Below are 24,376 nucleotides of genomic sequence, written 5' to 3' on the forward strand. Positions count from 1 at the left end.
GAAAAAAAAATCCAGAAAATCACATTGTCTGATTTGTAAAGAATTTATTTGCCAATTTAGTTTAGCCAATTGCTGATTAAAGATATAAATGAGTGACATACAATTTAGCCAATCAGCTCCTCAAATAGATTCAGCTTTGGGCCAAACCGATTTGGCAACTTGTCAACTTTCATGACAACTTGGTCATGGAGGCATCAACATTTAATTGAGATGGTAAATTAACAGTGAAAACTCATCATAGCTTATATCTATATATGTATGTGTGTGTTTTATATTATACTGAATATTATTATATGATATATATTACACTGTATATATATATATATATATATATATATACACTGTATATATATATATATTATACTGAATTGCCCGTGAGGGTGACTAAAATAAGATGTCCTGACGTTTTTATCAAAGTGTTATTTACTGCTTTTTTTCATGTTGGAATAAATGTAAAATATTTAACTGCAAAGTAGTAAATGTGTGTTTGATACCTTAATTTTTTTTTGCATTAAATCATACTGGGATGTTTGCTGAAATTGATTGGATGGCCCTAGCTAGAAAATGTTCCACCAGCCGCCACTGTAAATAATGTATTACTAAATGAACCTCCGTTGTTTTGTTTTGGAGGCAGAAATCTCTCCAAACGATGTGACTGGACAGAAATCAGTAAAGGTGAAGGGAGGACATGTTTTTTGGGTGTACTGATCCTTTACTGTCTTTATAAAACGGCCTTTAAACAGGATTAGAGAAAGTTAAAAGCAGCAGGAAGCTGTGCAGCCGGTCACGTTCCTCCAGCCAGCAGCGGAGACGACTCGGAGGCGTCGTGTTTGAGATGCGGCGCTGCGGCGCCCCCGTGTGGCCAGGCGTCGTACAGGTGGCTGCTCTGCAAATCTGCTTCCGCTCGCAAAGTTATTTTCTTCAGAAAAGAAAGAAAGAACATCAAAAGTGAAGACATGTTCTCCATTTGTCAACCCAGATCTTTAATAAGACCTTAAAAAGGACCCGCTCAACATTTTTGGGAAATCTTATTCTCTCGGTTTCAGATAATGAGATGTGAAGATGAAGATTAATCTCATGTCCATGTGTTAAGTAGCTTAGCATAAAGACTGGAAGCGGAGGGAAACTGCTAGCCTGTCTCTGTTCAAAGTTAAACATACGTTTGATGGATGTGTTCCCTCCCACAAGCACCATAAACTATGACGGTACTTTTCTTTTTGATACGCTACAACAATGCGTTAAAGCAGGGGTCCCCAAACTTTTTCCTGTGAGGGCCACATCACTGAACATATCGTTTGACCTAGGGCCCGATCATGGGGGGGGGGGTGCTACTCGCAGGTGAGCGACTGTTGCGTCGTGCGCGCGGAGGGGGGGGGGGGGGGGCTACTCGCAGGTGAGCGACTGTTGCATCGTGGGGGGGGGGGGGTGCTACTCGCAGGTGAGCGACTGTTGCGTCGTGCGCGGGGGGGGGGGGGGGGGGCCGCTACTCGCAGGTGAGCGACTGTTGCATCGTGGGGGGGGGGGGGGGGGGTGCTACTCGCAGGTGAGCGACCGTTGCATCGTGCACGCGGATCGGGGCGGAACACCGCCGTGCGCGATACAAGCTCCCGTCTCTTCTACTTCTACAGGGTGCGCGCATGACAGCTCTCATCTCGTTCGCCCCCTGGTGGTTGGCTGATTAAAATTCGATTAATTGTGCAGACTGAAAAAAAATCATAATGCGTCTCTGGTATTGTTCAGGGGGCCGGACCAAATGTGGAGGCGGGCCGCATCCGGCCCGCGGGCCGTAGTTTGGTGACCACTGCGTTAAAGCAAGAGAGAAAATTCATAGAATGTGTTGCTTAACTGAATATCGTACCTGAAAATCTCTGATGTAGGTGAGGAAGAAGCTGATGAAGGAGAAGGCCAGAGACCATTCAGACACGGTGCTGATAATGTGAGCCGTGTAACCCTGAAAAACAACAAACTAACATCAATGTAATGCTGCTAAAGAGCTGCGTTACCAACCAAAATGTGTAATTATTGTCATTTAGATCATGTTCCTGTGTAGCTGCGTGAGTTTAGAAAACATCTGAGAAGTTTGAAACACGTCAAACTTATTTATCATATCAGCAAGAGTACTAAAAACAAATGTAATCCAGCTCTGACCGTCTCTCCAGGAGTCCAGTGCAGTTTGTGAGGGACGTCCACTCCGGGCAGACTGGCGTACATGATGACCGAAGACACGAACACTGAGAGGAAGCTGTTGAGGATCACAGAGCGCTGCTCCAACACACGTTAATACAACAGCGCACGCGTTTATATTCTGATTCTGTTATTTTGGGATACTAAGTCATTATTTCGATAAAGTTTCTAATTATAATGACTTGACATGATTTAGAAAATACCAACCAGAATGTTACTGGGAAATGTCGTTACATTTTTAATGTACTCAACACTATGAAAGCACATTTCCACCGGTGTGATTGACCGGCCATCCCCGTGTTGAAGGATACTGCTGATGATGCTGCTCAGAGTCCAGAGCCCGATGCCGAGCCGCAGCAGGTAGGTGGTCCTGCTGTGGACGTGAGGCTGCATGCGGAGCGACAGCAGCGTCTGGACCAGGATGTAGAGAGCCCCCACCCCGAAGGTCAACACCGCCCCCACCAGGTGCATGGAGAACAGCGTGGTCTTCTGCGCTCACACACACACACACACACACACACACACACACACACAGATTCACTGCGGACATGCTCAACACTTCACACACACTGCACAGGTGTGAACTGATCCGGAACCAGCAGCGCTTACCTGGAAGTTGGCGACCACCGCCATCCCGAAGGAGCTGATCAGGCCGAGCAGCAGCCCGAAGCGGTTCAGTCTGTTCAGCTTGAGCTCGCCTTCACCCGTCAGAGCCTCCACCTGTTTGTACCGCACGTACACTGTGGCCATACCTGCACACACACAATAATGAATAAATTATTATGCTCTCTCTCTCTCTCTCTCTCTCTCTCTCTCTCTCTCTCTCTCTCTCTCTCTCTCTCTCTCTCTCTCTCTCTCTCTCTCTCTCTCTCTCTCTCTCTCTCTCTCTCTCTCTCTCTCTCTCTCTCTCTCTCATAATCAAAAACTATTGATAAATAATCATTATTTTGTCCTAATTTATTATGTATTAATGAATCTAGTAACAGTACTCCATGAAATTCACTATTTATATCGACTGCTCTCCAGACTCCCTGCACTATTGTATTCACTTTAATATATATTATTGATTAAATAATCTTATATCGACAGCCTGAGATATTCATTGGCTGTAATTTGGAGGACACGGACATATCATCATCCCAGAGCGAGAGTGTGTGTGTGTGTGTTTTACCTAAAAAAGCGGACACATCCAGCATGATGCCGAACACACACCTCTCTGGTGCCATCGTTCCTGTGTCGCTGCAACACAAAACAAAGTTCATTCAAAAAGAGTTTAAGGATAATTTTACTGGTAAAAAGAAGTTCATGAACAAAAATGTAAGATCTGAATAAAAGGTGTATCGGTTGATTACTGAAGCTCATATATTGGCATCAGTCACAAAATAAAGACCTGAAAGACCAACAGTGGATTTTTAACTATTTTTTATTTGTTAGACTAAACAAATGGCCTGGTAATTAATTTACACAATTGGAGAATTACAACAACAAAAAATAATAATAATTTGCTGCAGCCCAACTTACAGCTGCATTCTCATGTAAACATTAGAAAGAAAAAATAAATGTAATATCACAAATTAACTAATCAATTCTACATATGGAACTACTGTGTGAGACAGTGTGTGTGTGTGTTTGTGAAAGGGTGTGTGTGTGTGTGTGAGACAATGTGTGTATGTGTGTGACAGTGTATGTGTGAGACAATGTGTGCGTGTATGTGTGTACGTTTGTGACAGTGTGTGTGCGTGTGACCAGACTCAGACCTGATGTAAGGCACCAGAGGATCCACGTGTTTCAGCACCACCGCTGTGATGTAAGCGAAGACGAAGGACGCCGCCGTCCAGACGACCAGCGCCGCAGGCAGGAAGCACAGACCCTGCTGGAACCACCACATGGTCTCCTCCCTGTGTGTGTGTGTGTGTGTGTTGGTGGTGGTTCACTATGGCCTGTACACGACACACAAACAGTGACACACACATTGTTATACACAGCAGCAGCAGCCACCACCACCACCCTCCTCCTCCTCCTCCTCCTCCTCCTGCTGCTGCTGCTGCTTTCTCATTAAAAATAAATTAAAGATCTTTTTTTGTTTGTCGATGCTGACGTTAATGTATATTTTAATGTGTTAATTTTAATGTTTTGCTGTAGAGAGAATCTTTTTGGGTTTCAAACTGTTGGTTGGACAAAACATCTGAAGACGTCTGGATAGATTATACTAATAAATATTCATTAACTAGAGACCTGTTTATGAGACTTCCTGAGAGCCTAAATTCATCTTAAATGAACCTAAAAAGAAGCGTCACTTGGGACAATGTACAGTTAACTTAGGGATACAATTATTGTAGTAACTTTCCAATGTGAACATCTGTTCAGAGAAGTGTTCTCACTGAGGAAGTGAAACAGAGAAGGTCTGTAAAATGAGCTGTTTCACTGCTGTTGTCGTTGATGAGGAAGTCTCTCACAACCAAACTCCATTAAAAAAATGTGAATTTAACGTTTTTTCTAGAAGTTTGCTTGTCTCGCACTCAACCACTGGAGAAAATACATTTAAAATATATGCACAGATATACAACAAAGAGTACAATAACATTATCGTTAAGCTAAGATAATTGGTGAACAAATGACGGATCAATACGAGTATTAATACCACAAAGAAGCAGCTAGCTGGTGGCTAACGCTAGCTACGTTAAATAGCACTAACAAGACGTAATATTGACGCTATATTTGACAGTTTTTTTACCGTTTTATGTGCTGCTATACTGACTAAATAACATCACGTGAACCAGCTGCACTGTAACCGAACATAACGACACTCACGTTATTAGAGTCCTCCTGCTTCCTTGAATCATTTATTTCCTAAACAGGACTCTGGTGTTTCAGATCTCCGGTCAAAAACGTCAATAACCGTCGGTTTACTCCAGAGGGTCGTGAGCAAACACTCCCATTAAATAAATCAAGTTTAAAAAAAGTTGCCTTCAGAACGGTTGTATTCGTTGTCAAGAAGCGGCGAATTGCGCATGCGCAGCCACAAAAATAAACAATTGGGATCTTTTATGTCCCGAGTTCTGCCTCAAAGGCGAGTCTGAAATACAAACCGGAAATAAATGTGTCCTCAGTTGACACTGCAGAAGGTGAGAGGAAGATCACATCAAGTGTTAACCATTATTAAATGCTATTATATTGATGATTTCAGGATACTTAATAGAGGCTACATATAGAACCCAAATAGAATTTAAAAATTTTAATATTTTGCAAAGAAATAAAGTGTATGGTCATGAACAGTGGTGGAAAGTACATTTACTCAGGTGCTGCTCATGTGTTTTATTCTTTGGAATATAACTACTTCAATCTTATATTCAAAACTTCTTCAAAACACTGTCTTTATTGTTGAAACAGGTGTATTTTTCACCAGTAATGTTAAGCCTTTCAGAAACAACTGATAGTTTACATTCTTCTCACTTTATTTTCATTAACACCTTTTTCTTGTTAAGTCCAACTTTATATGCATCATGACTATTTGTTAAATCATAACTGAGACTTTATTTAATGATATACAACTTGTTTTCTCAGAATATTACATCTTTATTGTATAAATCTCATATTTCTCTAAGATACCGCAAGGCGTCGAACAAATGTTTTTTTGTGATTTGAGTGAAGAGCCTCTTAATAAACACTTGGAAGATAACTGTGGTTTACGACTAAACCACCCTGAACCTGAACTCCACACTGAAGCTTAGTGGTTAATGACTACGGTGACTACACATCGTAGGCCTTCTTCAACACATTAAACAAACTGTGGAAATTAAAACAAACAAACAAACAGGCACAAAATGCAAAAGCAAGAAACTAGTCTGTGTTGTTATGAACAAACATGTTCTCCACATTAATACAAGTTGTCTTCAGAAGCAGCGATGTGCTCGTTAACAGTATCAGATCATGATGGAGGCGGAGTGAGCAGCAGCCACTTCAAATAAAACAGGTTTTTATTATTATCTGTCAGGGACAACAAAAAAATGTATCCGATTCTCGTTAGTCACCACTTTAAAAACTGTGATGTCATCGTGTGATCTCATCTCCTACACATGTTCTGCTTCAACAGGTGCAGTGTGTTGTTTTTGGGGGAAACACAACGTCGACCAGATTGTGTTATTAATGGACATAAATAACAGTCATGGCGGCAGGTAGTCGTTCATTTAAAAAGGTAAAGTCTGGTGATATTGTTCCTTATCATCAACAAATACCATGAAAACTCATCAACGAGCGTCACTGTTGCAATGAGTTCTTTCATTAACATGAACACACACACACACACACACACACACACACACACACACGTTTACTTTGACTCACTCCCACACACACACACTAGAGCACCACATGTGGATTAATCTGCCAATGAAAATAGTTCCAATCAAAAGCACTATTTCCTCCTTGTTTGAGTGACGCTTGATAAGAATCGACAGTGACCAGCGGCTTTAGGACATCACTGAATAACTACATTGTGAGGTGAGACGGACACATTGTTGGTTTTGGTCTTTTCATGGGATTTGTTGACAATAAGTAAAATATAGAATAATAATAATAATAATAATAATAATAATAATAATAATAATAATAATAATAATAATAATACTACAAGTTGCAGACGTGACAGAAAGCAGAGTGACAAAATAAGCTTTAAACAAGTTGAATTTTGTACCAATCAACTGCAAAATGTGGTAAAAAGTGACCTGAACCTTCGTACCAGCGAGCTGCATCTGACTGCCAGTGAGCCGAACTCTGAGGTTTTGTTAGATGTGTGAAATAAATGTGACCGAGACTGTCGAGTCTTTCCCTCTAGTGCATGACGTGTCTTAATCGTATATTACAAAATAACATCAGACGCGACAGTAAACAAACAAAATCCCTACGCGGAGAAAAGCGCCGAAAACAAACAAGTGGTTTCATTTGACAAACGAAATGAAAAACATTGGCAGTGAATATTTCACAGGTTAGTTCAATAACATCGTTTTTGTCGACAATGAGTTTCCTCCAAAACCAAATTTCTTTTTTGCTGAACAGTTGCAGTTTCGTATTAATGTGCAGGAGATAAAGTTGTGTTATAAAATCATACACAGGAAGGTTTATAAACGTGTCAAAGCAGGAGTTTTTTTAACTTAAAAGAAAAGCACAGACATCTGTAACAGTTTGGTATTTACAATAGCAAAAAGGTAAAGTTATGCAAATATTACAAAAATTATATTCATGAAAAGCAAAGAGTTTGATTCGCTTCCTTTTTACATTTTCTTTGCACACAAACAGTTGTGAACACATTGACGCTTCTCTCCTTGAACATAGCGAGTAGCACCTGTACTCTCCTCAGATACTCGTTCGTGAGTTTGTCAGGAGGAGCATTCAGAAAACGAAGCCGGTACAAATTCACGTTCTGCACCGGTGAAGATCTCCGGTCAAAAACGTCAATAACCGTCGGTTTACTCCAGAGGGTCGTGAGCAAACACTCCCATTAAATAAATCAAGTTTAAAAAAAGTTGCCTTCAGAACGGTTGTATTCGTTGTCAAGAAGCGGCGAATTGCGCATGCGCAGCCACAAAAATAAACAATTGGGATCTTTTATGTCCCGAGTTCTGCCTCAAAGGCGAGTCTGAAATACAAACCGGAAATAAATGTGTCCTCAGTTGACACTGCAGAAGGTGAGAGGAAGATCACATCAAGTGTTAACCATTATTAAATGCTATTATATTGATGATTTCAGGATACTTAATAGAGGCTACATATAGAACCCAAATAGAATTTAAAAATTTTAATATTTTGCAAAGAAATAAAGTGTATAGTCATGAACAGTGGTGGAAAGTACATTTACTCAGGTGCTGCTCATGTGTTTTATTCTTTGGAATATAACTACTTCAATCTTATATTCAAAACTTCTTCAAAACACTGTCTTTATTGTTGAAACAGGTGTATTTTTCACCAGTAATGTTAAGCCTTTCAGAAACAACTGATAGTTTACATTCTTCTCACTTTATTTTCATTAACACCTTTTTCTTGTTAAGTCCAACTTTATATGCATCATGACTATTTGTTAAATCATAACTGAGACTTTATTTAATGATATACAACTTGTTTTCTCAGAATATTACATCTTTATTGTATAAATCTCATATTTCTCTAAGATACCGCAAGGCGTCGAACAAATGTTTTTTTGTGATTTGAGTGAAGAGCCTCTTAATAAACACTTGGAAGATAACTGTGGTTTACGACTAAACCACCCTGAACCTGAACTCCACACTGAAGCTTAGTGGTTAATGACTACGGTGACTACACATCGTAGGCCTTCTTCAACACATTAAACAAACTGTGGAAATTAAAACAAACAAACAAACAGGCACAAAATGCAAAAGCAAGAAACTAGTCTGTGTTGTTATGAACAAACATGTTCTCCACATTAATACAAGTTGTCTTCAGAAGCAGCGATGTGCTCGTTAACAGTATCAGATCATGATGGAGGCGGAGTGAGCAGTAGCCACTTCAAATAAAACAGGTTTTTATTATTATCTGTCAGGGACAACAAAAAAATGTATCCGATTCTCGTTAGTCACCACTTTAAAAACTGTGATGTCATCGTGTGACCTCATCTCCTACACATGTTCTGCTTCAACAGGTGCAGTGTGTTGTTTTTGGGGGAAACACAACGTCGACCAGATTGTGTTATTAATGGACATAAATAACAGTCATGGCGGCAGGTAGTCGTTCATTTAAAAAGGTAAAGTCTGGTGATATTGTTCCTTATCATCAACAAATACCATGAAAACTCATCAACGAGCGTCACTGTTGCAATGAGTTCTTTCATTAACATGAACACACACACACACACACACACACACACACACACACACACACACACACACACACACACACACACACACACACACACACACACACACGTTTACTTTGACTCACTCCCACACACACACACTAGAGCACCACATGTGGATTAATCTGCCAATGAAAATAGTTCCAATCAAAAGCACTATTTCCTCCTTGTTTGAGTGACGCTTGATAAGAATCGACAGTGACCAGCGGCTTTAGGACATCACTGAATAACTACATTGTGAGGTGAGACGGACACATTGTTGGTTTTGGTCTTTTCATGGGATTTGTTGACAATAAGTAAAATATAGAATAATAATAATAATAATAATAATAATAATACTACAAGTTGCAGACGTGACAGAAAGCAGAGTGACAAAATAAGCTTTAAACAAGTTGAATTTTGTACCAATCAACTGCAAAATGTGGTAAAAAGTGACCTGAACCTTCGTACCAGCGAGCTGCATCTGACTGCCAGTGAGCCGAACTCTGAGGTTTTGTTAGATGTGTGAAATAAATGTGACCGAGACTGTCGAGTCTTTCCCTCTAGTGCATGACGTGTCTTAATCGTATATTACAAAATAACATCAGACGCGACAGTAAACAAACAAAATCCCTACGCGGAGAAAAGCGCCGAAAAACAAACAAGTGGTTTCATTTGACAAACGAAATGAAAAACATTGGCAGTGAATATTTCACAGGTTAGTTCAATAACATCGTTTTTGTCGACAATGAGTTTCCTCCAAAACCAAATTTCTTTTTTGCTGAACAGTTGCAGTTTCGTATTAATGTGCAGGAGATAAAGTTGTGTTATAAAATCATACACAGGAAGGTTTATAAACGTGTCAAAGCAGGAGTTTTTTTAACTTAAAAGAAAAGCACAGACATCTGTAACAGTTTGGTATTTACAATAGCAAAAAGGTAAAGTTATGCAAATATTACAAAAATTATATTCATGAAAAGCAAAGAGTTTGATTCGCTTCCTTTTTACATTTTCTTTGCACACAAACAGTTGTGAACACATTGACGCTTCTCTCCTTGAACATAGCGAGTAGCACCTGTACTCTCCTCAGATACTCGTTCGTGAGTTTGTCAGGAGGAGAATTCAGAAAACGAAGCCGGTACAAATTCACGTTCTGCACCGGTGAAAAAGAAACAACGACAGTAATACTCCGGTTTCTCAATATATATTATTTGTCCACACATTCAGTTGGCAGAAGCACATACTTTTTTTTTTTTTTTTTTTTAACATTATGTCACCCCCTGAATCTCTACGTGGAAAACAGAGGAGAGAAAAGATGAGTGCGACTAAAGAGAGGGGGGGGGGGGGCAGAGTCAGTCATGGCCGGCGTGTCCTCAGTGAGGAGCTGAACTGAGCAATGAACAAGGCTTGATTTTGAAAACAAAAATGTGAAGATGGCAGGCAATCTGGTTGCAAACACTGACACAGTAACGCAGCAAGTCGAAGAAGGAAATGATCTGCGGGAGGAGAAAGAAACGGTCGTCAAACAGGAGCTCTGCACACGCCGAGGAAGCACGTTAGAAAGGGACTCGTCGTCTCATCATATTCACCATTTTACTTATAAAACCACGGCTTAGTATTTCATACGCTTGGTTTTGCATCTCAATCGCATAACTTCTACTCAGAATCTCAGATATTTAGTGTTATAATATCTCTCAACTTATAAAATCATACTTTTAACTTTTTTAAATTTTGATTAAGGCCTTTTTTTTCCGTGCGATTAATTCACACATCAATATTTGTTACTGTTGTTTTTGTCCTAAATACTTTTATATTACTGCGAATATTACGCAGCGAAAAAGCAGAATGAGGTTGATTTTTCTGAGCTTTAAATAATAAAAAGGCATCAACCAATCACAATTACACACACTTATTATACAACTATATTACTTTATAGTAATGTATCCAATGCTAGCATCACATGTGTACTTACCAATGCAATCCACAGCACCAAGTACTCGTCAATAAAACTATTGAAATACTGATCCAGGAACAGGAGTCCTGGTCCCAGGAAGGCTAAATCGTGGAGATGCATCTCACTTTTTGTCATATGTGCCACCTGAGGACAGACAGAAGAAAGAAAACACAGCTTTAATGTCCGGGAAGTAAAATGTCTGCTAACTTTAAAGTGAAAAACTATGAGAATAAGAGAAGTTATGTTTCACTTTTACTCACACGTTGTGTAAACTGTGCAAACATTCTGTATTAAACCTGTGAGGCTCAAGAAACAGTACATTCTGAGACATTATCACTCTTTTGCTACTGCAAAGTACATGTTTTTAAGCTTATCTCTTATATTTATGGTGTAGTTTGTACTTTAATGTCTTTTAATGAGATGTCTTTATCTGTCTGTCTGTCTGTACAAACATATGAAAAGACATTATTTAAGGTTCTAAAAGCTACAGTATGTACGGTGACTACTTCCCCTTCTTATATAAAGTCTTTGCATTAAACACAACCTGGACCTCAACTTTTTCACATTTTACTCATGACCATCAGTCCTTTTCCAGGATAAAGCAGCTACCAAGTTACTTCAGGCAGTACGAAATGATTTTTAGATTATTCCATCAGTGACCACGGCATCGTGTCCGACTTCTCTTTGACACGGACGACAAAGTAGGTTTGACTTACAACTAATTTATTGGTGATTTTGGCGGAGACGCAGCCAAACGCCAGGATATACAGACACGGATGTTTCTCGAAGAGCTGGACAGCAGACTTCTTGTATATCATCATCGCCAAAATTATAACTGAACCAATATGTAAGACTGGAGAGAGGACGCTGGTTCCCTGAGGACGGAGACACAAAGACACAGACGGTTAATGTACAGCAGTACAGCTAGTATAGTATACAGTATAGTACACTATAACAGAATCTGTAACTTTGAACTGCTGGTATTTGATCCATAAGCATTAGAATAAATCAACTCAAGCGTGTTACGTTCATACAGTTAAATATTCAGTACCATAATATTCAGCAATGACCGCTGTACTGCTGTCCCCTTTGTTTTCCAAATATCAAAACGACAGCGTGTGGTGCAAACAGACACAGGCTTGTTATGAATGTTTAACCAGACGATTTAAAATGTTTAGTTTGGATGAATAACACAACGAATGTTAATTAACTACGGCGAATAAAATGTAGACATGAGAAACCTGCTAACGGCTCTGACAACTGGGGGCAGGGAGGTGTGACGGGACACTGAAGGTATAGTATTTATATAGTATTAATGTAGTATTTATATAGTATTAATGTAGTATTTATATAGTATTAATATCGGCCAGTCTATTGTTTACAAATAATCAAAGGGGAAAATGTTATTGCTACAAGATCTTTGAAGGAAGATAAGAAAATAACAGATAATTATTCGTCATTATTTGAGAATCAGTACGAGTAGAGTTAGCCGTTGATAAGATATCTGTTGCTCTATCTCGCTAACATCGCCTGCTGTTTCTTTGTTAAACTACATAACTGTTCACTCTGATCTAACAGGTTTCCCTCTCTGGTTGTAGAACATTTCCCCCCCCATTACTCTTGCAATGTGTGCAGGTTACGGCACAACAAACACTTCTACCTGAATGTGCACACATCTCACAATGACTACGTTTACATGCACACCAATATTCAACTAATATTACGAATATGACAACTTTCTGAATTTGATCCGGGTCATGTAAACAGAATATTGTGTTTGGATGTTCCAAATTAGGCCTTATTCCGAGTGGAGCATTTGACATGTGGGGTGTGCAGAGAGTATTCTGGTTACGGTCGGCTCTGTGCGTTGAACACTCGTTAAACACTCGTTAAACACAAACCAACCAGCCAACTGTTTACAGAGATGAATGCCTAAAAGAAAAAGCCCACATGTCTTCCCAGAAGAAGAAACACACACACTTTTAAACCGTATGAAAGATTTGGATATCAAGAGTTGTTTTGGATATGCACACATATCTAAACACCCACCTTTTTAAGAGGGTGGTTGAAGGGATGAAATAGGGACGGTGTGTTCTCACGGCTGCACCGGAATATATTTATTTTTATAAGCTTTCTAACCATGGCTACTTGGAATTTTGTCTTTTTCAGAATAAGGGAATATTTTAAACACGTAAACGTAGTTAGTGAAGTAGCTTGAAAGCATAACTTTTCTGATTTATCATGCAAAACAAAAACACAACAATATCCACCCTCCGACATGCTCTGATGAACACCGTTCTGTTCTTTGATTACTAACTCATCGTTTCCAGACTTACTGCTATTGTGGATCCGTTTTTGCCCACTCCTCCCGTAAAAATAACTCTGAAGTAATTAGTGCAGGAGAAGATGGCTCCCAAGAAAGTGCAGATGGCCGGAACCATTTTCATCTGGATATTTAGGATCGGAATCTACCAATCAAGACATGAACAAAAAAAACACTCAAATTAAGGAATAACACAACTGAAACATTTACATTAAAAGATGTGTTGATCAAACTTCCAGCTGCGAGTTCACAATGAGAACACTAGAGAACGGTAAAAGCCTTCTGAGAGACAGTCTTTGTATTCCTGATAACAATCACAGCGAAACAGTCAAAACAAGAATGTTAGAGCAACGTAACACAAACATTACATAATTCATCATCAATCTAGTGTAAATCTGTAGGAAGTAGAACCGATCACAATTACCAGTGACTGCCAAAAAGCAGATCCTCCCACGGCGGCCAGCAAATACATGATTATAATGAAGATTTGCACCTCAGTCACATCAATGCTGAGTGGGAGGAGAAAGCACAGAGTGGACAGTGAGGATTAGTGACGTCTACCAGCAGCACACCGTCAGCCTGCGGCCTTCCTCCACAAAACGCCGCTGGACCTGGAGCTCAGGGGAAGTCTGGTTTGGAGGATTCAACAGGAAAGTAGCTGCATTTAAGATGCAGTCAGTTATATTTCACTGACTCTTCTCTTTGATGAGCAGAGACTCCGGGAAGACGCTGACGTTTTGTAATGAGATACAGCGTGCTGTGCTAAGCTAGGCTAAGCTAATTAGCTTTAAACACCTCACTCTCAGACAGATAGAAGACTGTCTGGATTTTTGTGTTTATTACAGCTGCAACTACCAAATATTTATATTATCAATTCATCTTTTTTGTTTCATTGTGTCTCAATAAAACATCAGAAATTTGTGAAAAATTCCAGACAAAGTTTACCAGCAAAAAAGAGAAATTGTATTTTTTTTGTCCAGATGTAACATTTAAGTTACATTTCCACAGCTTTTTATTCCCCAACATCTTACAAATATTCAGCAGGCGTCTCTTCAGACCTCGTTTTGGTGGCATTTGGAATTAATAAAATGTTCTGCTCACATTGTAAGAAATAAGGTAGTGTTTAATGTCACTAATCAGAGCTTGGATCTGGTTTATCGAGTAGTTAAGAAGTTAAGTTTCGGAATAAAGTATCTCTCAGGTATAATTTGTTCGTTTGATTCCTACTAAGAGCAGGGGAATCTAAATATACATATTCATACTTTAGCGTTTCTTGAGTCTGTACTGAGTTAAAAGGATGTTTGTCTAACTTAGTAATGTCAAATAAAATTAGATCTCATTTTAGAATTTGCACGAACACATTGGGAGCTTCGAGATCGAGCGGTTCTTTGGACAGTTAGTTCCCTTCAACGTGTTTTTAAGACACGTGACTCCACGGAGGTCAGCGGCCATTGTGGAAGCAGACAGCAGGCAGCCATGCAGCAACAGCCAGGAGGTTTACCGTCATGTTCCACAGACAGGGGCCCACAGCGGCTGTGAGCATCTGTAATCCTGCTAGACAGAGCTGCACCTCTGGTATGTCAAGTCTACACACAGAATACATCAACTCTTAGAAACCGCTAATGAAATCACTATCGCTGAAGTCTAACGAGATCATCTGTCACTGAGTCACTTGTTTGCCTTTTTGAATATTGAGTGACTGAAGGAATTAAAGCATACGTTTTTCACATTCCTGCACAAAAGTTCGCTTATTTTAAAACTATATTATATATATATATATATATATATATATAGTACATATTTTTATTGTTATGTTTTATTTATTCTATTTTTCATGGTTCATTTTGACTGTTGTGTGAAAACGTACTTGTCAATAAACATGATTCGAATGAATCGTTGGCTTCACAGAATCAGAATAATCTCAATAACAGCAACAACTAATAAAGAAAAACCATGAAACCCCACAATCAACGCGCTGAGAGGCATCGAACTGTGAATGACATGAATCCACGAGTCCTCACTGAAAAGTGTACAGAAAGGTGGATCTAAAGGAACGATCTAAAGTTGCATTTACTTATGTTTAGATCAGATATTTCATGATTTAAATCATTACTGTTAATTGTATTTGGACAAAGTTTTTTTCTACATGACTTTGTTTGATGTAGCTTGATGTTATCTCTTGATGTCAAATTAAATGTATTTATGTATTTTACTGTAAAAGGTGCGACTGCAGAAATCTTTATGTTGCATGAATGTATTGTGGTACGTTTAACTATTTTCAATAAATAAATCCTATTTCTTTTCAAGATAACGTTAAATACTGATGCATTTAATATGCTTTTGTAGGAAAACATGAAACTCATTCTTTTGGTGGTAATATTGTTCAATAAAACTCAGATCTGCTCAGAACTAAACCGTAACTCCTGAGATCAGCGGACTTAACATTGTCTTTAAACAAAAAGAATGCAACAAATGAAAAAAACCATCAAAACAATAAAAACAAGCAGCTTAGTCGACTCACATGCCGAAGCGCAGCGTTCCTGACACGTATGTCTGCCAGTGAGCACAGTAGAACATGAACATCCCAGCGAAGCAGCAGAAGAACATCCAGTCAGGGTTGGTGCCCATCTGCACTGCTATACTGGTTCCCAACACCACAAACACTGCAGAGACAAACACAACAAAATGAGACTTTACATTCACTGAGACGCAGAGGAACACAGTCAAACGTGAGGAAACTGACCCGTGGAGAGGGAGTCACAGCCGTGGTCAAACAGCTCGCCCAGCGGAGAGCTGCTATTGGTGCGTCTGGCCTGCTTCCCGTCGATGGCGTCCAATGACTGGTAGATGAACAGACCCACGGCACACAGCAGGTACGCCCAGAGCGGAGCCTGAAATAAAGTGTGCAGCAGAAACACAACGGCTGAATCAGATCTGTTTAAGGTCAGGTGACCCAGAAAGGCCTTCAGCAAAACAAAGAGATCACAGTTCTTATCGTGGGTCACTACCAGTACGTCTCATATCTTCAGAGATGCACATGGAACTAAATCATAGTGCAACTAAGACATTACTGTGACCTTTGCATGAGAACATTTCTCTCTAACTGGACCTTTTTTTAATTGCATACTCGTGGTCTATATAATCAGGGGTCTCTTGCTGTGATCCAGATCAGTTTCCCGGAACTGCTCCATTATTAATCAGACGTCCCCGTAATCCGATATACGCCCCGAGCGGACTGCTGAGCTGTACAGAAAGAAGCTCAGAGCAACGACGGCCCCAATTATAAAGAAACCGTCAATTAACAACAACACTGGGATACCTGCAGACCGTAGAAGCAGAAGCACCTTCACCTGCTCAGACAAACTCTGACCTCTAAGAAACAACCCTGCGTATTTTATTCATTGACATGGTATTATGCACAGGTAAGCTGCTCCAAATGATTTTGTGTGGGGGCCAAAATTTTGTATTTAAAGCAAACCCACACTTTTGTTTGCTTAGTTTTAAACCAGGCCTTCATCTCCTTTCTAATTTCCTAATATTTGATCGTATTTGAACAAGAAGCCTCCGTGTTTTATGATGTGCTTTTGTTTTTGATTTGCCATAAATGCAAATTTATATTCTCAATACTCTGCTGCTCCTGCTGTGTCAAAAATACAGCTTATTCATCTATTCATTTAAATTCCTTCTCCAACGAGTGAAGGAAAACATGAACTCTAGCGTGTTAAATATGTTTTAACATGAAGGCCGTGCGCTATATCGTTGTTTTCAGAGTGAGGACTAACCTGCTCAGTGGCGGTTGGACAATAATAAATGAGCACGAGGGTGGTGAAGACGTTGGTGGCCAGGCCGATGATGGTGATGAGGTTTGGGGCGATCCAGGAAGGGACTCGTCCCACCAACCATTCCCAGTAGCGCTGCATCAGAGGCTCCAGCAGGGAGCGTCCAGCACTGCTGTACCTGCAGGGACGAACAACAGCCAGGTGAGGATCTGCTGACTTCACTCTGGAGGTTTACCTGCCCCCCAGAAACAATGATGGTGACGGCACAATATGGGCGTCACGACAAAGGGCTGGGTGATGAATAATGGGGCTGTTGTTGACTTTCATTGGGGCTGAAAAATCGAAATCAAAAGAGCTAGCTGAGAACTTTGTCTTAACAAGTTGGAGCAAGTTACAGTTAAGTTTGCATGAGAACAAAAAGTAAATCCTGGTTGTTGTTTTGTTAATGCGCTCCCAGCAAGTCGAAGCCTGTACATTTACGCTTGAGCAAAGGGACACAGAAGAACAGCGCTCTGAATAGTTTCTGTTACTCGGGAGCACTCAGAAGTGGGCTTTGTCTTTTTTTATGTTAAAAAAAAGTAAACCTTTTTCACCTCACATTAATTTCAGACAGGTAGCAGGTAGCTCAGCAGACAGCTCGCGAGCAGAAACGACAGAATCTCACGTTTAAACTTCCAATCATAAAATCATATGGTTGTTTTAAATAGATCACCCTAAAGGCTCTGACCTGAGACCTCACAGTCAGTCCCGTCAGTCTAGGACGCTAACGTTAGCTAAAACAGCTACAGAGCAGAGACATCAACAATCAGGTTTAGTTACTTCAGATCTGACACACCAGAAGTTTTTTCCGTTATGACCAGAACTCTGCAGCTGTTATCAATAAATATAAAAGGTACGTTTGAATATTAAAGAGTACTGTTACGTATAAAACTAATGTAGTATCTTCATTAGCGTGAATTTACTTGATTCTATTCAAGTTGAAACAAGCGAAGTTTGAGGAAAATACTTGGCGCAATCAAAGCAGACCTGGTGTTTAATTTACAATACTGTCTGAAAAAAGTAAAAAAAAGTAGATACTTTCCTTAAATCTTTGAGCTTCAAAGCATCTCTTTCACACAGCAGAGCCACAGACGACGTAGCTCAACGCACACTGAACACATCGCTATCAGACCGCTTCACCTCGGGGCGTTACTCATTAGTTCTGTACATTCCGCTGCTAAACCATAGAACTAGATAAACTCACTGCACATAACATGAACAGGCTTTACTTCAGTGTGTCTCAGAGGAGTGTTACCTGTGCTCCTCCAGTCTCTTCAGCTGGTGTCGGGACAGCGGGGGTGCGGGCAGCTCGATCAGCCGGCGCAGCACTCCGGGGGCCAGCCAGCAGGCCGCCTCCATGCCCATGCCCGGTCCGGGGTCCTTGTCCCGGACGAGGCTTCGGCGAGAACGCAGGCCCCCACCTTGCTGCTGCTGCTGCTGCCCCGTCGCACTCATGGAGCCCTGCTGCCTGCTGCTCTGGTCCCCGATGGCTCTGCCTCTGCCTCTGCCACTGTCCTGCCGGAGGGGCTAAAGATCCACAGTGGGGCCGGATGAGGCTGGACAAAACCTGGGGAAACAAGAGCCCAATATCACAATACTGTCCTGTGAAAATATCACAATATACTGCATTTACACATATTCACATAGCATTTGACTAAAGCTGGAACCAATTATTATCTTATTAGTATGACAGAGTTGAAGGTGATGTCTTTAAATGTCTTGTTTTGTAGGAATTCAATCGACAAAGGCTAAAAAGCAGCAAATCCTCACACGGGAAATAGTTTGCATCAAAATGTACTTTAAGTACACAACATATAGAATGGCCAATTTCAAATGAATGTATATTAAATATTGAATAATAATTATTGACGTATTCTTATGTAGATGTAATGTTGCACTTTGTTACGATACAATCTTTTCAAAGAGGAATGCACATAGAAATAAATAAATAGCAATAAAACATTAAATCAAAGATGTAGACTGAAGATTAAACATAACTTCCCTTTTCACATAGTATATTCTTATAAGCAGCCTTTCACTGCTAGGTCAATGTTATACAAAAACAAAACAAAGATAAAAACAAAGTTTATACACAATAATACTCATATATTTTATATGTTTATGAGTTATTAATCTTAATCTACAAAGTAACTAAAGTTATCAAACGTAGTCAAATGTAGTAAAGTAAGAACTTCAATATTCCTCAGAATTGTTAGTGTAGAAGTATAAAGTGACACAAAGTGGAAATACTCCAGTAAAGTACAAGTATGTCAAACTATATTTAAGTACAGTACTTGAGTACATGTACTCGTTACATTCCAACCAAAAGGGTAACAAAATGCCTTGAACTGTTGTCACACGTGTGTTATTGATGGTACCCTTCATTATATCAGCAGAGTACCAACCACGTGACTACAAACATCTGTGAATACATGAATACCAAACACACCGTAACATGCCGACATTCACAGGGTTTTAATCAACTAACTGTTACTAAACAAATCAAAGACAGTGTGGAAGATTCACCCCGTGGAATCCCGTCTGTGTTACTAAACTATTTATTGTGACTGTCAGCAAGAACATGAGCTACTGACGACTGCAAAACAACAACCTGCCTCGGCGGTCTACTAATGCTACCTAGCATACTCGCAGCTAGCTAGCATGCTAGCTACGCTAGTTCCACATCAGTACCGCTGCTGCTGAGGATTAGCATTAGCTGCTAGCTACGGAAGACTTTAGTCAAGAGTGGAAGTTTCCAGTATACTCATTTGCTATTAGGCTTGTTATCACTTCTTTATATTCACATGACTGAAAATACCACCGCCCATTAAAAGACATTGATGAAGTCCGAGCGTACTACTGACACCTCACCTGGTGATTGCGGCTTCTTTAAGTTAGCTTGATTAGCTAACCCTGAAGACAAGCTAACTGACGGATGTAACACCGACTGACCTGGCCGATTAAAGGACGAGAGCCGCGGACACTCCGAGGGGGGCGGGTGAGAGGGCGCTTCGAGGATCCGTAAGACAGGACCCCTCTGTGGGCGGTTGGTGTTTAGAGTCGCTCTCTATGACAGTTAGACCACCGCAGGGACGTTCGCAGCTGGAGGTGGATCACCGCGACCCGGTGACTGTCACTGTGGTTGTCACAGCAAGCTAGTTCACATTCGTTCACGTTAGCCATCATGGAAATCTCGCGTAGTTTCCTTTTTTAGGTTTTTTTTGGTGAGACGACTGTTTGCATTTTGGAAACCCATTTCTGCAGCAACAAATATATTAATATATACAAATATTAATTAATTAATATATATTAATATATATATTTTAAATAAATATAAAAATAAAAAAGATGAAACGTTAGACTTGATAGTAAAAATATGAGATAGAAAGTCAGCAACAATTTAAAATGAAATTAAAAAAATATTTTTATAAAAAAGATGAAAAGTTAGACTTAATAATAAAAAATAAATAAACGGTAAATCGAAATTATGAGACAAAAAGTCATATTTATGAGATAGAAAGTCGAAATTTATGAGATAGTTTAACACAACAGTCATCAGCTCTTTGGCCGGTTACTCTACATTTGACATGGAAATGGATCGTGAGTACATTGAAGACTACTTTAAACGTGGTTTTACAACAGATGAAATACTTCTTGCTGTTTCACGTGGGATTGTACTCAGCAAACGCACCCTTGAGAGGATTCTAAGCAGCTCTGTCTCTCGGGTGGAAAAGGCTGAAGAGTGAAGGCAGGGTGCGTTTCAAACTGAATACTTTTTATTTTGTACTTTTAGTACACACTGCTTCTGTTCTAACATGTTCAACACTTCCTGTCTCCTAAGTAATGGTAAAGTATTTGACCACTACATTCACCCTTTCACACACATACATACACACATACCAAGGCTGCCATGCAAAGTGCCAATTTTATGTTGATATTAATTCACACACATGAAAGCAAAATGGGTTGCATGGTGTATTTATATTTCTTTTTGAAGTAACATTACATATTTACACAGTTAAAAGAAAATTAATTAGCATTTGCGATCACAAGATCTTGCGAGATCGTGTGCTGCTGAGGTGGAGAACACCTGTAATGTTATTTTGTACTTTTTTAATCAAGGTGAAAGCTGGTTTCACATTCTAAGGGATTGCGTGTCCAAATGTCTCCAAGAGTTTAAAATCAGATCAGTATGAAGAGAATTCTTTGAGTTTGATGTGGTGTTATAACTGATAATATGGCACACTGATGATAATAACATTAAAACAAATGGCAATAATGGATAGCCGTCTGCAGCTCACAGGTTGTCTAAAGACAAACGATGGACACCAATCATTATTTTTATTATACATATATATGTGTACAGAGGCTTCATGTGTGTGCATTAAAGGGATGTTAGGCCTCTCTGTCTTGCTGTTGAGTCATGTAGGGATTAAAGAAGTCTCTCAGGAGGCTGTGCACCCGGTCGGGCTGGGGGTTCCCAACAGCAGGGACCAGTGCTGGATTCAGAGCCAGGTTCAGGACCTTTGTCGGGTTGAAATCAGCAGACCGAGTCTGGGCCGTGTTGAGACCCTCGATGGCGCTGGACAGCCAGATGAGTCTCTTGAGACTCTGAATGTTCCGGCCGCGGTCGTGCATCAGCTGGTGTTCGGTCACAGCTCGGCGACTGCAGGGAGGAGAGAGACCGGTGCACCCTCAGTACAGGTCAGACATCACACTTTTATTCTTTATAAAGGTAAGGAATAGGAAGGACTATTATGTACACAAGTAAGTGGAAAAATAGGTGTATACATACAAATGTAAATAAGCACCAGACCAACAACAAAAATAAAATGTCTACACATGTTTCTGTAAGTTGTAAACAATATAATAGGTGATTATATACAGTGTATACAGCATGTATAGGATTCATTTAGACGGTGACAGTGAGATGTACCCGTTAAAACAGTTTGAGTTTTAACTGTAAAAATATAAATGTAATGGAAGTGTTTGGTAATTTGAGAACCATCTAAATGAATGTCGCTTAAAGTTTGTAATTTCAAAAACATCAGCAGGCATGAGTCAAACATTCCCCACATACATAAACAAAGTGATGTTTCTATAAATCACATTTCATAATTTTTACATTTCTCTGAAAAATTAAATTAAGGAGAAACGTTCTTTTGTTAATGTTGTCGGTGACATAAAATAAAAACTGAATCTGGATTCTTTAATGCAAAACCCATTTTTAACCAGCGTTAGAGTCATTTTATAGCACAAGTTAGGTGAGCTGTGATGTTTTGCTTCTTTTTGCAGGAAATAGTTTTTTCTTTGTAGACATTTTGTTGTTTTGCTGTGATTCTGTCTCCGTATATTTCAGAGTATTCCTCTCAGCCCCAGCTGATGCACATCAAACATTTTCCCACTGCTACTTTTATTAAGCTACTTCACATTTTGGTATTAGAAATTATTCAGTTCTTTGCACCACTTAGAGATTATAAAATTAGGCGAGAACGAACGTCTCACCTCTCGTTTTGTTGACACTGGCTGGTTGTGAAGACCACGAGAAGCATGACAGCGAGCCACTGCACCGGCCGGAGTGACATCTGCATCTTCTGGAAGAAACAACAAGAAACACATTAGAAACTCTGAGAGAAAAGAAGGGATATCTTGTGACTCCTCGTCATTGGTTGGATAAATCTACTGCTTGTGAAGAAAAGACATTTTTCTTTTGCTGTATTTGAATAACTTTCAGTTCTATTTAATTTATTTTTACAGCCCAAAATCACAAATTGGCCTCAGAGGGCTTTACAATCTGTAGAGCATACAACATCCTCTGTCCTTTGACCCTCGCATCTGAAAAGGAAAAACTAATAATGACAAACACAACTTGACTGTTTTAGAGCCTAAAAAAGGATGAACATCCTCCTCCATTGAATGTAAATATACTAAATCTGCAAAAAGAAAAAAGCTACGCATATATTTTTAAATGTTTCAACTTCTTCCAGGGCGCTAAAACTCCCGGACCAGATGTTTAACAGTCAATGTGTTGCTTTCTGCATGTTTGAATCATTTTCCTAAACGTCGGAGGACCTGGAAAGCAGTTAGTTTCTCACAGACAAACATAAACTCTTAACAGAATATAAGAAGTAAGTAAAAAAACTAAACAAAAATAAATCACAATCACACACAAAGATCAGAAAATGTTTGAGCTTCGTTTAGTTATGATCTCTCTACTTACATTGACCTTGTAGGTGACAGCAGCTCCTCTGATGATCAGACACTAAACTGACTTCAGGTTCGACCTCCAGACCTTTTTATAAAGCCCCCTGACACACACACACACACACACACACACAAACACACACACACACACACACACACCTCCTACAGAATTAAGACTCTCAACAGACTCAAAGTGGGGCGTTTGATTTGCTTGTGAAACTAACGTCAGCACCGCCATCATCTCTCTGACACGTGATTCTTGTGTCTGTTAAAGAGATCAAACATTCTCCGGGTAATTTGTGAGGATAAAATCCGGAGCAGCCTCCTGCACCTCGGTGTGACGGGGGGGGAGGTTTACACACTCGCAGATAACTCTTTACATAATCAGGTGTTTTTGAAAAGGAGGATAAAATTCAATTGAGGGATTATCATTTCTCTATTTTCTGGTCTAATCCATCCGGTTCCTCTCGGAGAGCTTCAGGAGTCTGACAAAGAGGAATTTATAAAAATGTTTTTTATTGATGTTTGAGGGTGCAAACACACGGCAGTGAGTCAGTGAGGATAAACTGAACGTCAGCAAGCTGTCAGCTCAGGTTTAAACTTTTGGTAGCACTTTGTATGACGCCAATGTCTATAAACATACTTATAATACATACATACTGTTTACTATATGTATAATTAATGCATTATAATCTGCTTATAGCGCTGGATGATTATAGCAGTAAGCAATCATAAATATACATAATGCTTTATAAAAAATAATCACAACTCATGATAAAACATTTTAGACTTATAATCATAATACTTTACAATTGCTGGTCATAGTTGTAATACATATTAATCAGTCATCAATTTTATTATGAACACTTATAATGCATAAGTTACTCTATAAGTGGTCATTGTTCACTGTAAATAAACATAATATTTTACAAAGTTTTTGTTACTTCTAATCTTTTTATAATACATCATAATGCCGTTATGATGCATTATAATGTGATTACACTCTTGTGGTCATTGTTTGTTTTAAGTAAAGTAAACATTGATTTTAC

General features: G+C 39.5%; 3 protein-coding genes across 5 annotated transcripts; all 3 read right to left on the bottom strand.

Annotated features, from left to right (window-relative positions):
- Nucleotides 1-37: 37 nt before the first annotated feature.
- Nucleotides 38-5,174, bottom strand: dram2b (DNA-damage regulated autophagy modulator 2b). Of its 2 annotated transcripts, none has more exons than XM_079157023.1 (8): nucleotides 4,996-5,174; nucleotides 3,942-4,124; nucleotides 3,356-3,423; nucleotides 2,794-2,936; nucleotides 2,496-2,595; nucleotides 2,149-2,231; nucleotides 1,859-1,951; nucleotides 38-919 (listed from the first exon to the last, which is right to left on the bottom strand). In XM_079157023.1, exons 2-8 carry the CDS (start codon nucleotides 4,070-4,072, stop codon nucleotides 785-787), a joined length of 753 nt encoding a protein of 250 aa, XP_079013149.1. In that variant the 5' UTR covers nucleotides 4,073-4,124; nucleotides 4,996-5,174; the 3' UTR covers nucleotides 38-784. The 2 variants fall into 2 exon arrangements, with proteins under 2 accessions (XP_079013149.1, XP_079013148.1); XM_079157022.1 differs by having other exon boundaries at nucleotides 2,496-2,673.
- A 2,926-nt stretch (nucleotides 5,175-8,100) lies between these two features.
- cept1b (choline/ethanolamine phosphotransferase 1b) lies at nucleotides 8,101-20,262 on the bottom strand. Of its 2 annotated transcripts, none has more exons than XM_079186398.1 (10): nucleotides 20,076-20,262; nucleotides 18,379-18,690; nucleotides 17,088-17,262; nucleotides 16,049-16,196; nucleotides 15,827-15,968; nucleotides 13,730-13,814; nucleotides 13,319-13,450; nucleotides 11,699-11,857; nucleotides 11,001-11,126; nucleotides 8,101-10,524 (listed from the first exon to the last, which is right to left on the bottom strand). In XM_079186398.1, exons 2-10 carry the CDS (start codon nucleotides 18,576-18,578, stop codon nucleotides 10,402-10,404), a joined length of 1,290 nt encoding a protein of 429 aa, XP_079042524.1. In that variant the 5' UTR covers nucleotides 18,579-18,690; nucleotides 20,076-20,262; the 3' UTR covers nucleotides 8,101-10,401. The 2 variants fall into 2 exon arrangements, with proteins under 2 accessions (XP_079042524.1, XP_079042525.1); XM_079186399.1 differs by lacking the exon at nucleotides 13,730-13,814 and adding an exon at nucleotides 14,807-14,891.
- Nucleotides 20,263-21,518: 1,256 nt separating this feature from the next.
- pth4 (parathyroid hormone 4) lies at nucleotides 21,519-22,714 on the bottom strand (the record flags this gene model as incomplete). The annotated part of the gene is made up of 2 exons (XM_079157100.1): nucleotides 21,519-21,789; nucleotides 22,629-22,714. 2 exons carry the CDS (start codon nucleotides 22,712-22,714, stop codon nucleotides 21,519-21,521), a joined length of 357 nt encoding a protein of 118 aa, XP_079013226.1.
- Between the last annotated feature and the right edge of the window lie 1,662 nt (nucleotides 22,715-24,376).

This window comes from Pholis gunnellus (assembly GCF_910591455.1).
Source record: "Pholis gunnellus genome assembly, chromosome: 3".
Taxonomy (NCBI): domain Eukaryota; kingdom Metazoa; phylum Chordata; class Actinopteri; order Perciformes; family Pholidae; genus Pholis; species Pholis gunnellus.

Coding starts and splice junctions, on each gene's coding strand:
- dram2b (XM_079157022.1), bottom strand. CDS start 4,072: ATGTGGTGGTTCCAGCAGGGTCTGTGCTTCCTGCCTGCGGCGCTGGTC. Junction 2,937..3,355: donor GGATGTGTCCGCTTTTTTAG/GTAAAACACACA, acceptor GTGTGTGTGCAG/GTATGGCCACAGTGTACGTG. Junction 2,232..2,495: donor TCTGAGCAGCATCATCAGCA/GTATCCTTCAAC, acceptor GCTTCCTCTCAG/TGTTCGTGTCTTCGGTCATC.
- cept1b (XM_079186398.1), bottom strand. CDS start 18,578: ATGAGTGCGACGGGGCAGCAGCAGCAGCAGCAAGGTGGGGGCCTGCGT. Junction 11,858..13,318: donor AAAACGGATCCACAATAGCA/GTAAGTCTGGAA, acceptor CTCCGTCCTCAG/GGAACCAGCGTCCTCTCTCC. Junction 11,127..11,698: donor AAATCACCAATAAATTAGTT/GTAAGTCAAACC, acceptor GTCTGTCCTCAG/GTGGCACATATGACAAAAAG.